Source organism: Entamoeba dispar, genomic scaffold, assembly GCF_000209125.1.
Source record: "Entamoeba dispar SAW760 scf_1105229458239 genomic scaffold, whole genome shotgun sequence".
Taxonomy (NCBI): domain Eukaryota; phylum Evosea; order Mastigamoebida; family Endamoebidae; genus Entamoeba; species Entamoeba dispar.
In genome coordinates, this window is record NW_001853093.1 from 1,162 (window position 1) to 13,638 (window position 12,477).

General features: G+C 22.4%; 4 protein-coding genes across 4 annotated transcripts, besides 36 other annotated features; all 4 read right to left on the reverse strand.

Annotated features, from left to right (window-relative positions):
* Positions 1–225: 225 nt before the first annotated feature.
* Positions 226–407: a microsatellite.
* Positions 408–458: 51 nt separating this feature from the next.
* On the reverse strand, positions 459–2,291 carry EDI_325790 (uncharacterized protein; the record flags this gene model as incomplete). The annotated part of the gene is made up of 2 exons (XM_001734354.1): positions 459–1,973; positions 2,037–2,291. The coding sequence occupies 2 exons, from the start codon at positions 2,289–2,291 to the stop codon at positions 459–461; spliced, it is 1,770 nt and encodes a 589-aa protein (XP_001734406.1).
* Positions 1,953–2,031: a sequence feature (AT_rich).
* Positions 2,292–2,662: 371 nt separating the features above from the next.
* Positions 2,663–2,685: a sequence feature (AT_rich).
* Positions 2,686–3,032: a repeat region.
* A 21-nt stretch (positions 3,033–3,053) lies between these two features.
* Positions 3,054–3,200: a microsatellite.
* Positions 3,065–3,250: a microsatellite.
* Positions 3,196–3,346: a microsatellite.
* A 13-nt stretch (positions 3,347–3,359) lies between these two features.
* Positions 3,360–3,497: a repeat region.
* Positions 3,482–3,897: a repeat region.
* Positions 3,898–4,048: 151 nt separating this feature from the next.
* Positions 4,049–4,208: a microsatellite.
* A 172-nt stretch (positions 4,209–4,380) lies between these two features.
* EDI_325800 (uncharacterized protein) lies at positions 4,381–5,260 on the reverse strand (the record flags this gene model as incomplete). The annotated part of the gene is made up of 2 exons (XM_001734355.1): positions 4,381–4,695; positions 4,751–5,260. The coding sequence occupies 2 exons, from the start codon at positions 5,258–5,260 to the stop codon at positions 4,381–4,383; spliced, it is 825 nt and encodes a 274-aa protein (XP_001734407.1).
* A 59-nt stretch (positions 5,261–5,319) lies between these two features.
* Positions 5,320–5,361: a sequence feature (AT_rich).
* A 69-nt stretch (positions 5,362–5,430) lies between these two features.
* Positions 5,431–7,581, reverse strand: EDI_325810 (cullin-6, putative; the record flags this gene model as incomplete). Its single annotated transcript, XM_001734356.1, has 1 exon — positions 5,431–7,581. The coding sequence occupies one exon, from the start codon at positions 7,579–7,581 to the stop codon at positions 5,431–5,433; it is 2,151 nt and encodes a 716-aa protein (XP_001734408.1).
* Positions 6,104–6,145: a sequence feature (AT_rich).
* Positions 6,288–6,329: a sequence feature (AT_rich).
* Positions 6,544–6,643: a sequence feature (AT_rich).
* Positions 6,960–6,989: a sequence feature (AT_rich).
* Positions 7,128–7,182: a sequence feature (AT_rich).
* Positions 7,582–7,636: 55 nt separating the features above from the next.
* Positions 7,637–7,662: a microsatellite.
* Positions 7,663–7,712: a sequence feature (AT_rich).
* EDI_325820 (uncharacterized protein) lies at positions 7,702–9,203 on the reverse strand (the record flags this gene model as incomplete). Its single annotated transcript, XM_001734357.1, has 2 exons — positions 7,702–7,722; positions 7,815–9,203. 2 exons carry the CDS (start codon positions 9,201–9,203, stop codon positions 7,702–7,704), a joined length of 1,410 nt encoding a protein of 469 aa, XP_001734409.1.
* Positions 8,092–8,197: a microsatellite.
* Positions 8,436–8,479: a sequence feature (AT_rich).
* Positions 8,739–8,801: a sequence feature (AT_rich).
* Positions 9,204–9,223: 20 nt separating the features above from the next.
* Positions 9,224–9,298: a sequence feature (AT_rich).
* A 319-nt stretch (positions 9,299–9,617) lies between these two features.
* Positions 9,618–9,836: a sequence feature (AT_rich).
* Positions 9,837–9,853: 17 nt separating this feature from the next.
* Positions 9,854–9,906: a sequence feature (AT_rich).
* Positions 9,907–10,041: 135 nt separating this feature from the next.
* Positions 10,042–10,118: a sequence feature (AT_rich).
* A 4-nt stretch (positions 10,119–10,122) lies between these two features.
* Positions 10,123–10,215: a microsatellite.
* Positions 10,216–10,346: 131 nt separating this feature from the next.
* Positions 10,347–10,375: a microsatellite.
* Positions 10,376–10,578: 203 nt separating this feature from the next.
* Positions 10,579–10,629: a sequence feature (AT_rich).
* Positions 10,630–10,718: 89 nt separating this feature from the next.
* Positions 10,719–10,772: a sequence feature (AT_rich).
* A 188-nt stretch (positions 10,773–10,960) lies between these two features.
* Positions 10,961–11,019: a sequence feature (AT_rich).
* Positions 11,020–11,075: 56 nt separating this feature from the next.
* Positions 11,076–11,147: a microsatellite.
* A 322-nt stretch (positions 11,148–11,469) lies between these two features.
* Positions 11,470–11,623: a repeat region.
* Positions 11,624–11,696: a sequence feature (AT_rich).
* A 39-nt stretch (positions 11,697–11,735) lies between these two features.
* Positions 11,736–11,855: a sequence feature (AT_rich).
* A 289-nt stretch (positions 11,856–12,144) lies between these two features.
* Positions 12,145–12,165: a sequence feature (AT_rich).
* Positions 12,166–12,327: 162 nt separating this feature from the next.
* Positions 12,328–12,363: a sequence feature (AT_rich).
* Positions 12,364–12,477: the final 114 nt, after the last annotated feature.

Below are 12,477 nucleotides of genomic sequence, written 5' to 3' on the forward strand. Positions count from 1 at the left end.
TTTCTTTATTTACAATATGTGGTTGTATCAATTTAACATATTTTTGGTGATATTAAAACTATCTTTCATTTTTTGTTCAACACAAAAACAAAGGAATAAAAAGACGAATAAATTTATAGGTAATACATCATAATTATATTAAATACTTATCACTTAAATAGTTACATAATATGAAGGAAAGAAAATCAATAAAAAATTATCTTAAAGATAATTATTGTATAATATAATAAAAAAAGAGTGTAAATAAAAATAAGAGATACATAACAACAAATAATTTCCAAAAAACACAAAAAAAAAGGAAAAAATAATACTAGAAAAAACATAAATAAAAATAGGCACAAAGAACAAAAACTTTAAAAAACTGAAATAGAATGAAATTTTTAATACACTCAAAAAAATAAAATAAATTAAAAAGTATAATAAATAAATAGTGTGTTATATAATTATATTTTGCCTCTTCAATCTTTAAAAATTGGATTTGATTTTGTGTATGTCCCTATGGCTTCGTTGTAAGTAAATTTTAATGGCTCGTATTGTTCATGTTTGGTTGTAGTATTTATAGGAGGTAATTCTTCTAACCTTCTTTCTTTTTCAATTTTTTTCATTTCTTCTTGGTGTAATTTTTTTTCATCATCTAAAGCTTTTTTAGTAATTTCAATGAATTCGTTTTGATTATTATTTTTGGTTCCATCAGGCTTATCTTCAAAAATCATTTTATCAATACTATTAAAAGATAATTCTGGGTTTTTGAAAGAAAGGTCAATAGGCTCATTGTTAGTAGTATTATAATCTTGAGATTTAATTTGAGATGAGTCAGTTTGTGCTTCTTGAATATCAGGGAGATTGACTAATGCAATGATTGGAGTAGTTTTTGATAACTTTTGTTTGTTTTGAAGTTCTCCAAAATCAAAAGTACTTCTTGATTGTATTGATAGTTGAGCACTGTTTGAATTTAAAGAATTATATTGAGAAGATCTAGTAGTTGTAATACCTTTAGGTGAAGTAGTGTTAAAGTTTTGATGAACATTTTGAGAGAGATCAATATTGGGTTGGTCATCTTTTAAATAAAAACCTTTATCAGGAAGTAATTTTTGTGAATTTAATTGATTTTGTTGTTGATCAATTTGTTGTTTTTTAGTTATTCTATCAAATACATCAATTTTTTTGGGTCCATCTATAACATTTGGTTTAAATAATTTATCAGTTAATTTACTTGTTTTCTTTCTTTGAACTCTTGTATTTTGTTCAGAAAATAATTTTGATTGTTGCTCAGAAGAGAGTAAATAAGTTCTTCTTTTATTTAATTTTTCATCAATATCATTTGGAAATATTAATGGATAATTTGAAATACAAAATGAAATAAAATCAATACAAATTGTATATTCATTTGTATAGTCATAAGTATTTGATATTTGTTCTGGTTCATTTAATGTCATTAAATTAGTTGAAAGACAAACTGAAAGATTCTTTGAATTCATTGAGTTTAAATCAGAAAATGAAATAATTTTATATGACAACTTCATTAATTCTTTAAATATAGTTTGATGTTCAATAGGAAGAATTGATAAAATATTTTGAATTGTTTGAATTACTTTGAAATCAGGAATACTTTCATTTTTATTTATTTTACTCCATTCACAAAATATTTGTTGAGTTATTTCATTATCAATAATATGAATTGGTAAATTTCTAAGAAATTTCTTTAAGACATTTGCAATAACATCTACTGGAATATCTTCAAAATTTGTTACGCTCATTCTCATATATAATTCTTCAACTTTTCTTATTGACGCATTTTGACTTTCACGAAATATCCCTTTACAATAACACCCTTTTTCATACATACAATGAATCATTTTTTCAATTACTCTTGGTAACTGATTTTGTTCTCTTTTTTCGTCGTTTAGTATTTCTTTAATTGTTCTTCCTGTATATAGAACAACATCTTCTTGTTTATTTATTAAAATATTTTTCTATTTAATAAGAATTTTTTTGTTGAACTAAATTATTAAATTTAAACTAAAATATTAACAAACTTCTTGAAGTTGTTTTTCAATTTCATCTACAAACAATGTCTCTACAAAATATGAATTCCCAATAGAATAGAGAATTTCAAATGACTTAAATAAGTTAAGATAATAATTAGGAGTTAAAAATTCTAATCTATTAATAAACCCTTGATACAGTGAGAATGTAGTTTCATCATTTTGTGCTGGTTCAGTTTCAAATTTATTAAAAAGCTGAGTAATCTTTTGGAAAATTTCATTTGTTTTTTTGAATGAACTATTCATATTTTCTACACTTAACTCGAAGTCATTTGAAATAAAGTTTAGTGCACCAATAAACTGTCCTATCATTTTGGCCTCTATTTATAAATTTTCGGTTTTGACTTTTCTTTTCATTTTATTAAAGAAAACAAACCCATGTGATGATAATCTTTTGAATCAATCATTTTAGATAACTCTTCAGAATGATCATTGAGTTCATCATGGATTGTTGTCATTATTGTAGAAAGTCTTTTTATAAATAATTGTTGTTTTATCCAAAACTTTTCAATTTGTTTAAGCTCTTTCTTTTTCTCTTCAATATTTTTATCTCTTCCAAAGTTACACCAAGTCATTACTAATTTTAAGTTCTTACACCTTTTATAGAAAAATTCCTGTTTTAAAAAAATAAATTAAATATAATATTTAACTAAGTGTTAATAGAGTTATTCTCTATTGCTTATTGCTCTGTGTCTACTGGTCACATCCCCTTGTTAATTAATTCTATGACATATGTTTGGTTGGTATGAAACAATGTTCCTTGATATCAGTCTTTCTTTATTGTAACTTTTTTGACTTCTTTGGTATACCAATTTTAATTTTTTAATTCTGTAATCAATTTAACACTTTTTGCAATTATTGTTTTATTTCTTGAAATTACACTAAGATTATTCTAATCTTCTTTTATTTTATCATATTTTTTTTATTCTATTTCTTCCTTCTTTGTTCTCATTTCTTTAGTTCATATGACTTCTATTATATTTAATCAATTAATTTAAAATCAATCACTTCATTTATTATTCTATTTCTATGTTTTATTGTGTTTTCATTTCTTAGTGTTTGTTTATTATTATGTTTCTTTATCTTTATTTTTTCTTATTCTTTATTTCTGTATTTTTCATTGTGATAGTTTATTTCATTTTTATATTCATTGTTGAAGTTGTTGTCATTGTTGTGTATTTGTTATTGTCTGTTTCTCCATTTTTTGTTATTTTTCTTATCATATTGATGGTTTGATATTATTTGTATTGTTATTCTTGTTGTGTATTGTTTATCTTTTTCTTCCTGCCCTTACTGTTATTTCATCTTATTGAGGGTTCGAAAGTAGCACATCAGAGACACTATATGGAACCCTAATATGCCCAATCCTCGAATCACCAGTTACCTTCTAGTCATGACGTGACATTGGTTAGATAATGTCACACTCAAGACTAATTGATTATTATTTATTATTGAGTATATTATTTATTAGATATAAGATTATTTATTATGAGGATATTATTCCTATTTATCAAATGTAAGTACATTTATTAGTGATGGTTCTAAGTTGAGTAATGGTGTGTTATTAAGAAAAAGGGTTTTCTAAGTGATTGTAGATGATAAAAGAGATACACCAATAATCATATGTTATTGACATATCCATCATAAAATAACATTATAAACAATGAAGAGTTTAAACACTTATCTAACTCAAATTAAAATCAGATAAAAAACTAAATGGTGAAGTAATTAATTCAAGCACGTTTAAAAAAAAACATTATTTCAACAATAATAAGACATGTTGAATAAACCAATTTATTCACTTCTCAACATGATGAAAACCTAGTCATAAGTAATTCATAATTGTTTTCTTGTTCTTATTGTTATTTGAATTTTTTGTTATAGTATTTGATTTATTTCTTTCTTCTTCTCTTTCTTCATCTTATCATGATTACCTCATTGATTTTAGATGATAACATCATTACCTGTTATTTAACTATCATCTCTACTTTCCCATTCAGTTATTTTACTTTCATCATTTATTTATCATTTTCCTTTCATACTTCTCTTTTTAATCACTTTATAATTGGTAAATTCATATCCTATTTTTATTATTCTTTTATTGGTATTGATATTTATCTTTCTATATTTTCTTAAATATTTATTTCTTGTTTAGTTTTCTTTACAAAACTCAAAAACTTACTCATTACCAAAGAAAATAAAATTTGTTGCATGTGTTGAAAATAGATTTACAAAAAAATAAATTACTAAATAACAAATAAAAGGAATTTTTTTAAACCTTTAACACATCTTAAGTCATACTTAGTTTTAATTATATTCTTCTAAACAACAACATTCATCTCTTTTTTAAAACTTTAAATTTTGAGCCTTCTGTTTGTTCTTTTGCATCACGTTTTTCTTTTTGATCCTTTTTTTCTTTATGTTCAATTTTTTGAGGAGATGTTTTTTTACTTTCCGGTTTTATTGGACTCCACCTACATTTGTCATCAACAGGCAGCTGATTAGAGTTATCAATTCTATGACTTGGTGGAGATGGATCGACATTACTAACTTTTTCTTTATGTCTTTTAGTTGTAGATGTTTTAAGTTCTGTATCATTGACCTGTTTTACTTTTGACATACTCATTTTTTTGTCTTTTGTTACTTTTTGCTTCTGTAATGTGATTGTTCGTACTTGGTTTTTCAATTTGATCTAGTTTCACTACTTTACGAGTTGGGGGGAATGTTCCTTGTCCGGAACCTTGTGAGACATTCATTTGACTCGTGTTCTGACTTACTTGAGATAATTTTGTTTGTAGTGATAATGGAGATAAAAAATTTGGTTGTGGTGGTAGTTGGTACCTTTCAGGTATTGTTGAGTATGTTTTTCTTTGTAGAGTTGGTTGTATCTCTGAGATTGGTCCTTGATGATTTTGTGAATAATTTGCACCTTGATCTATTACACTTAGTGGCTGATCAAGTATTGAACACTTAACGGGTATTGGCTGAGAGAAGAATTCAAAAATTTTCTGACCAATTAGTTCATTGTCAAAACTATCTGATTTATTACCGTCAACACATAAAATAGAACAATTACCATTTATTTGAATTTGTCCAATTTTATTGGAAGAGATGACATCAACAAGAATTAATTTATTTTGTGAGAAATGAGGGATGATCAATATGTCTTTAAGTTGTGATTGGATTTGAACAAAGAATTCGTAATAATTTTGCATTTTGAATTGTTAAATGAGAATAATAAATACAGATAAAAGAATAAAAAAGTATAAAAGTGAATAATTGATTATAAATTATTAATAAATTAATTATAAAAAAACTTGAAAAGGAAAAAATAATAAACATCATTTTGTTAAGTTTTTTTAAAGAGAAAAGCCATAAGGTATATTTAAGCAATATAATGGAACAACCCATTGTCTTGTTCATCTCTTAAAATATATTCTTTTTCAATGAGATATTCAACACCTTGTTTAGCTAATTTTGTGTCAATATTAAATGAAGAATTTAATTGAGAAATAGTGCATTTAATAAGGTCATTATAGCTAAGGTCTTTTCTTTGTTTCATTAATTTAACTTGATAACAAATGACAGCAGTAAATTTTTTTGATTCATTTTCTTTAGTTATTCCTTTATTTTTATTTTGGTTATCTACTAATTTCTTATCAATTTTATTTAATAAGAAACCATCAGTAATAGAGTTATTAGTAAACCAAATCAAACTATTTCCTTCAAAGCCATTTGAACTAGATAAAATATTAGAATTGATTAAAGAATTTAAATGGAACTTAAAAGAATCTAATGAAGGAGCTATAGATTTTTGTAGTTCGTTAATAGTTAATTTTCCATTGTCATGTAATTTCATTAAAATACAATACTGAATATAACTAATTTCTAATTTACATCCTTTTATTCCATTATAATAAGAAAGAATAACAGAACAACATAATTGATTTAATTCTAATTTTCTATCAGTATGAATAGTTTTATAAGAAGTGACAAATAAATTCCAAATTTTTTGAAGAGAAGGGTCCATTTGAATTGAACAATAAATATCATGAGCGTTAAATAAAAATTTAGAGAAAACAATAATATTTAATTTTAAAGGAATTTGATTTTTATTACAAAATTCTTTAGTAATTTCTAAAGATAAAGTGTAGTCTTTAATGATTTGTTTTAACTTAAAAGAAGCAGAACAAGAGAAATTTTTACAAATATCATCAACAACTGAAGACTCTAATGTAATAGATTTTATAGTATTTTGAATAATTCTTTTTAATAAAAATTTTTGGTGTAATATAATAAATGATTCTTTATTGGTTAAATAAGAAACAATATCTAAGACATTTGTTAATTCTTTCATTGTATCTTCTTCTGATTTATTACTTGTCATAGTACTATGAATAAAAGTAGCTAAAAGAACTTCTGTTTGTTTTTCATCACCTTCATCAGTAATTTTATTTTTAACTAAACAAGATTTAAATGAATTACCAACACATTCACCAAAAATAATATTTCCTTTAAAATATTCTTTTTTTAATTCTTCTGTTAAATTTTTAAATTTAAATAAGAAATAAACTATTTGTTTTATATTCTTATTAAATCCTTCTTTTTTACTTTCTTCTTCTAGTTCTTTATGAAATTTTAATTGAAAATATTCATCAATTGGATTAAGAAATTCGTTATTTTCTTTTGTTTTATTCCATAATAAACTAATAATTTGAATGTCTTCTTTTTCTTTTTTAATAAGAAGTTCTGGGAATACTGTTAATGCTTTTCTTGTTATTTTTAATAACACTTCTTTATTTAACATTTCTTTTATTGGTTGTTGCATATTTGGAAGTAATGCTATTTTAATTAAATCGTTTTCATTTTCAATGAACTTTTCTAATAAAGTTAAACATTCATGAATTGGTAATGTTTTTATTTTATTAGTAAATTTATTATAATCTGTCATTGTTTGTTCTTCAAATTGTTTTTGAAATGATTGAATGTAAAATGATAGTTGTTCATCAAAATGAAATTGAAGAATTGAAAGAATTGATTCATATTCTTCTATTGTTAATTCTTTATTAAATCTACTTTCTGATATTATATTAATTAATATATTAAATAAATTTATTTTTTTTATTAAATATTTAAAGAATACATGTTTAAATGAATGTTTTAGTACTGATTTAACTGTTCCATTAACTTTTTGGTGTGGACAAAAATCTAATGTACCAAAGACAAATAAAATATTTTTTCTTATATTTTTCCATTGTTCAAAAATATTTTGTAATTGTTTTGGTATTTTTCTTTTTTCTTTTTGACTTAACTCTCCAGTTTTATTTGCCAAGTACTCATTTAATACTTCTTCAAGTTTTTCTAGTCCATAGTCTCCTGCATATGAAATATCCTCAAAACAACTATATACTAAACAATAGTATTTATTTAATTCTCCTAAACTAATTCCTTTTCCTTTAAATATTATATCAAAAAATGGATTTAGTGAGGAGAATAATTGGTCGACTTCTTTCTTTTCTTGTGGTTGGTTTCTCATAATACCAATCTTTTATCTTTTTAAGTTTTGTTTTTCGGGTTCTCTTAACTTTCTGTTTTCTTTTTTTTTTTTTCTTTTTTTAATTAATATGTTTTATATAACAAAAAACAAAAAATAGTTTTAATTATTATCAAAAGGTCTCTAAAATGAGGTTAATTTCATTTGTATGTAAAAGTCTGTGTTTTTCTAGTAAAAATAAAAGAAATTGAAATGATAAATAAAAGAATACAAACTTTATAAGGTTCAGATATTTTTGGAATTATAGATATACTTATTTCATTTAAAGAAGAATCACCATCTAACCATAAAGAGTCTAAAGTTTGAGAAGATTTTTTTGATTTTAATTCACTACTTTTTCTTGGTTTTTGAAAGTCATTTAATAAATGAGACTCTTCAGTTAAATAAGTAGACTCAATACAACACATTGACTTTTCTCCAATAATAGTAAATAATAACCCTTTATTTTTAAAAGCATCAATAACATTTCCTTCAACAGATTCTATTTTCCAATTATTTATTAATTTAATAAGTTCTTTACTTTCATTTGTTATTTTTAATTTATCTATTTTATTAAAATTATTTATTTTATGAATCATTGATTCAAATAATTCATTTAATGGTTGAACTTCTCTTTCACTATTTTTTGGAATAAAAATGATTTGAATAACATTTTCTTTTAAAAGATAAGAAAATCCTTTTAAATACTCTTTATAGTATTCTGGAATTAATAAAATAACAATTTGATGTTCACAGTGATATTTTTTACGTTGGTTATTAATAAATTTAATAAACGTATTTAACCAACCTTCAAAAACAAATAAACTAATTGCACAAGTAGTTTCTTCACTAAAAACAATATTAATTTTTTTTGATATATTTTTTGTTATTTCTTTTTTTTGGTTTTCATTATTAACAACACAATAAAGAGGAAAAGAACTTCCATCACCACAAATACAACACAGCAACTGAGACATTTTACTATTTCTTTCAATTTGTAATTTTTTTGGACGGTCGTTTGTTCTTACAAAAACGTTATCTTCAAATGTTTTTAATTGAAATCCAAATTCATCCACATTAAATATAAAATGTGGTGAAATTCCTTCTACTTTTTCTTTTAATAAATGGTAAAATCCTTTAATTTCATTTTCACTTGGTTGATTTAATATTTTTGATATTTTTACTTTTCTTTGATTTAAATTTAATTCATTAAATGTTAAATTCACTCCTTCACAATAATCTTCAACATAACACTGTATTGAATTTTCTGTAAACGCAATTCCTTTTCCAATAATTTCTTTCGATAATCGTTGAATATCTTTAATTGCTTCTTCATTTGTTTTGAGTGATGGTATGGTATCTTCCGTTGTAATTGTATCTGTATTTGAAATATCAATTTCTTTGTTCTCTGGATTAATTATTCTTTCTACATCTCTTAATGTACATTTCATTACAATTGCTATTTCTTCATTCTTTGCTACTGGACAATATTGTTTTATTAATTGAATCTGTTCATTAAATGTTTCTAATTCTTCAAAATTCCTTGAATAAATCACTCTTCTAAACATTTCTCTCAAACCAACATTAACTCCTTCTATATTAAATGTTGTTTGGACTTTATTCATTCTATTCTTTTTTCTAGTTCATAAAAAAATTATAAAAATATTCTTTAAAAAATAATCTGTTTTATTTTGTTTTTAATAACATTTTACTATTTATAGTCATTTCTACCATTTTGTTTATGAAGGATTATCAATTCTTAAGTGTTATTGGTTTTATTCATCAACTTTTAGTTCTAATTTGAAAATAAATATTACAAAAGAAATTAAAAATAGTATTTGAAGATATTAAGTTTATCATTGTATTATTGTAGTTGGTTAAATTGTACTTTAGAATGAGTTGTTTGTTAGAACATTAGGTCATTTACTTGAATCAATGTAATAAATTTTATTCGTGAAATCAATGATGAAAAAGTTATCATTAAATAATGAGATTATTTATGATAATATTTTATAGAAATCATGAATAACTATGATGACTTTAATTATTTTAATTAATAATTAATAATAATTAAAGAAAGATGCAATTAATTTTAATTATTATTATTTACCTCATTGACAAATTTATTTTTTCAAGTTTATTTCATAAAATAAAATAACTCATTCTTATAAAATCAAATTATTTCATTTATTTTTAATTTCTAATTGATTTTAATCATTTTATATTATGATTAATAAAATGAAATTATCATTATTTATGGTTTAGTCTCATCATCATAATTTGATATATAATAATATATAATGATTAAAATATTAAACAATAAATAATCACAAAAAGTTTAAACTACACTTAATTTATTGGTGTAAATTACATACATCCATAACATAAATGAAATGATAAATAATCATTACAAATGAATTTAATAATACAAGAAATAATGAATAAATAATAAACGAGATATCCAATAAAAGTAATAAATTATAAAATAATCACTAATAAATGTTCATTATTTTAATAATTAACATTAATATAAAATAAAACAGCGACGAAAAAGGGAAATAAGAGAAAAATGAAGAGAAAGAACTGTATAAAAGAAAAAGTAAGAAGTAGAAGAAGATGAAAAGAATAAAAGTAGAATGTTGAGATTATAAAATGAAAGGGGAACCAAAATAAGCGAAGAAATTATGCATCTAAATAAATTGCTCAATTGAAAATAGTGTAATATATTTTTTGCATAATGGAATATTCTGTTTTCTATTATTTTCTCTTAAAATATAAAAAATAAAATAAAATAAAAAGTAGGTAAAATAATAATTCTATATCAATCAGTTGACATTTTGTAATATCTTATTGTATTGAGTATGATGTATCTTGATTTGTTGAGTATATTCATTCATAAATGTTTTCATTTTATATTATTCTTTATTTCATTTCATTTACCATCAATTCTATTTTAATGTGAAAATATCATTATGAAATGTAATAAAGAAGAGCACTATGTTAATTTAAATTTATAATGTTAGTTATAAATAACAATGATTATATAAATATGAATATCCATCGTATTGTTATTAATGTGTAAATATGTTCCATTTCATTTATCACATTGATGAGATATCATAATGATATGTTAACAGATGTTATTATTTATTTATTTAAATGATATATTTATTGATATGAAAATTAAATTATATCACAGATGATTATCAATGATGAATGATGATAATATACAATGTAAATTATTTATATTATCATATCAAACAAGAGATAAATGATGAAACAAATAAAAAGATAATAAAAAACAAGTTTCAATGAAATGATGATATGATAATAACAAATTGAATAATTTAAACATCAACACAATAATACAGAATGAAGAATGAATATTTAATATTAATTATAAATTAAACATTTATAATTAATATTAATGAATTTAATATTCATCTTCAACTTTCATTCATGATAATAACTCATTAATTTTATCATTAATCATTATATTTATTTTCTATTATTTTCTTTATTCTTTCTTTTATCATTTATCATTTTATATTTATTTTATTTTATTTCATCAACAGATATATTCATTTAATACAGAAATCGAAGTAGAAAGATATAACTAATAATATACAAATATGTTATTCTCATATTTAATCACAAATATTTTCATCTAATAATATTATCTACTATTTTTTACCTTTTAAACATTTAACAAGAATTAATTTGCATTATGATAATTCATTTCAATGATCTAACAATCATAAACACCATGTTTTAAACAAACAGTGAAGACAATCATTACATTTAGACAACAATTATGAAATAATTAACAACATCACAAATCATTATAATAATGTAATGATGAGTACGAATAAAATGCACAATTTCGTGACCATTAAAAACATGATGGATGTCATTGAACACTGTTTCTACCACAACCAAACATATGTTGTTGAACTGCACGAAGAAGACTCAGGGACGGGATTAGTCTCCCCTGAGGCAGGAACAATAGACACAAATTCTATTAATACTTAATTATCTACTTTTTATTTATTATTTTTTCAATTTTCTTAAATTAGAAATTAATTTTAATTTTTTTCTTTTTATAATAATTTTTTTATGGTACAATTTGACGATAGTGTGATATCATCATATTAAGCATTAAAAGTAAATTTTATTAAGTTGTTTTATATAACATTTATTTGATATTTTATTTATAGAATATATTCTATTTTTAGGTCATTATAAATATTGTTTTAAATATCATTTATTTTTTATTACCTCATATCTCATAATTTCAACTTTAAAGTTCGACGCTAATCTTTTAAAGTTCACCTCTAGTATTTATTTAAATTTCCTTTTTAAACAATCTCTAAATGTTTTTTAATCATTAGTTAATCAAAAGCATTAATTATGACCAGTATTTTCGACGAAAACACTCTAATTTATGAGCATGAGGCATGCCAAATTGAACCTACAGAGCAGTTCATGTATTTACAAAACGAATTAAAAGAATTCAATAAAGAGAATTTAATGAATATTTCATCTGAAAATATTTCAGTAGCTAACAATTTAATTAAATTAAATAAAGATTATAGTCGACTCAAAAAACGTTCATATTATTTTAGATCCAACCCTCCTAAACGTGAACCAAAATATGCTCAAGATTCTTTAACTTCATATGGACTAAAATTATTTTATTTATCAAATGATATCATTGAAGATCTTAAATCACTTAGGAGAAAACAATTCAAAAATTTTAATTTATCTTATAATATAAATATTAATGAGAATTTAATTAGTGACATTACTGATTTCATAAATAAATTAAAATTTTTCGGAAAAAGCATATTATCCAAAAATAATCACAATATAATTATTGCAATGAACCACTGTCTTAAT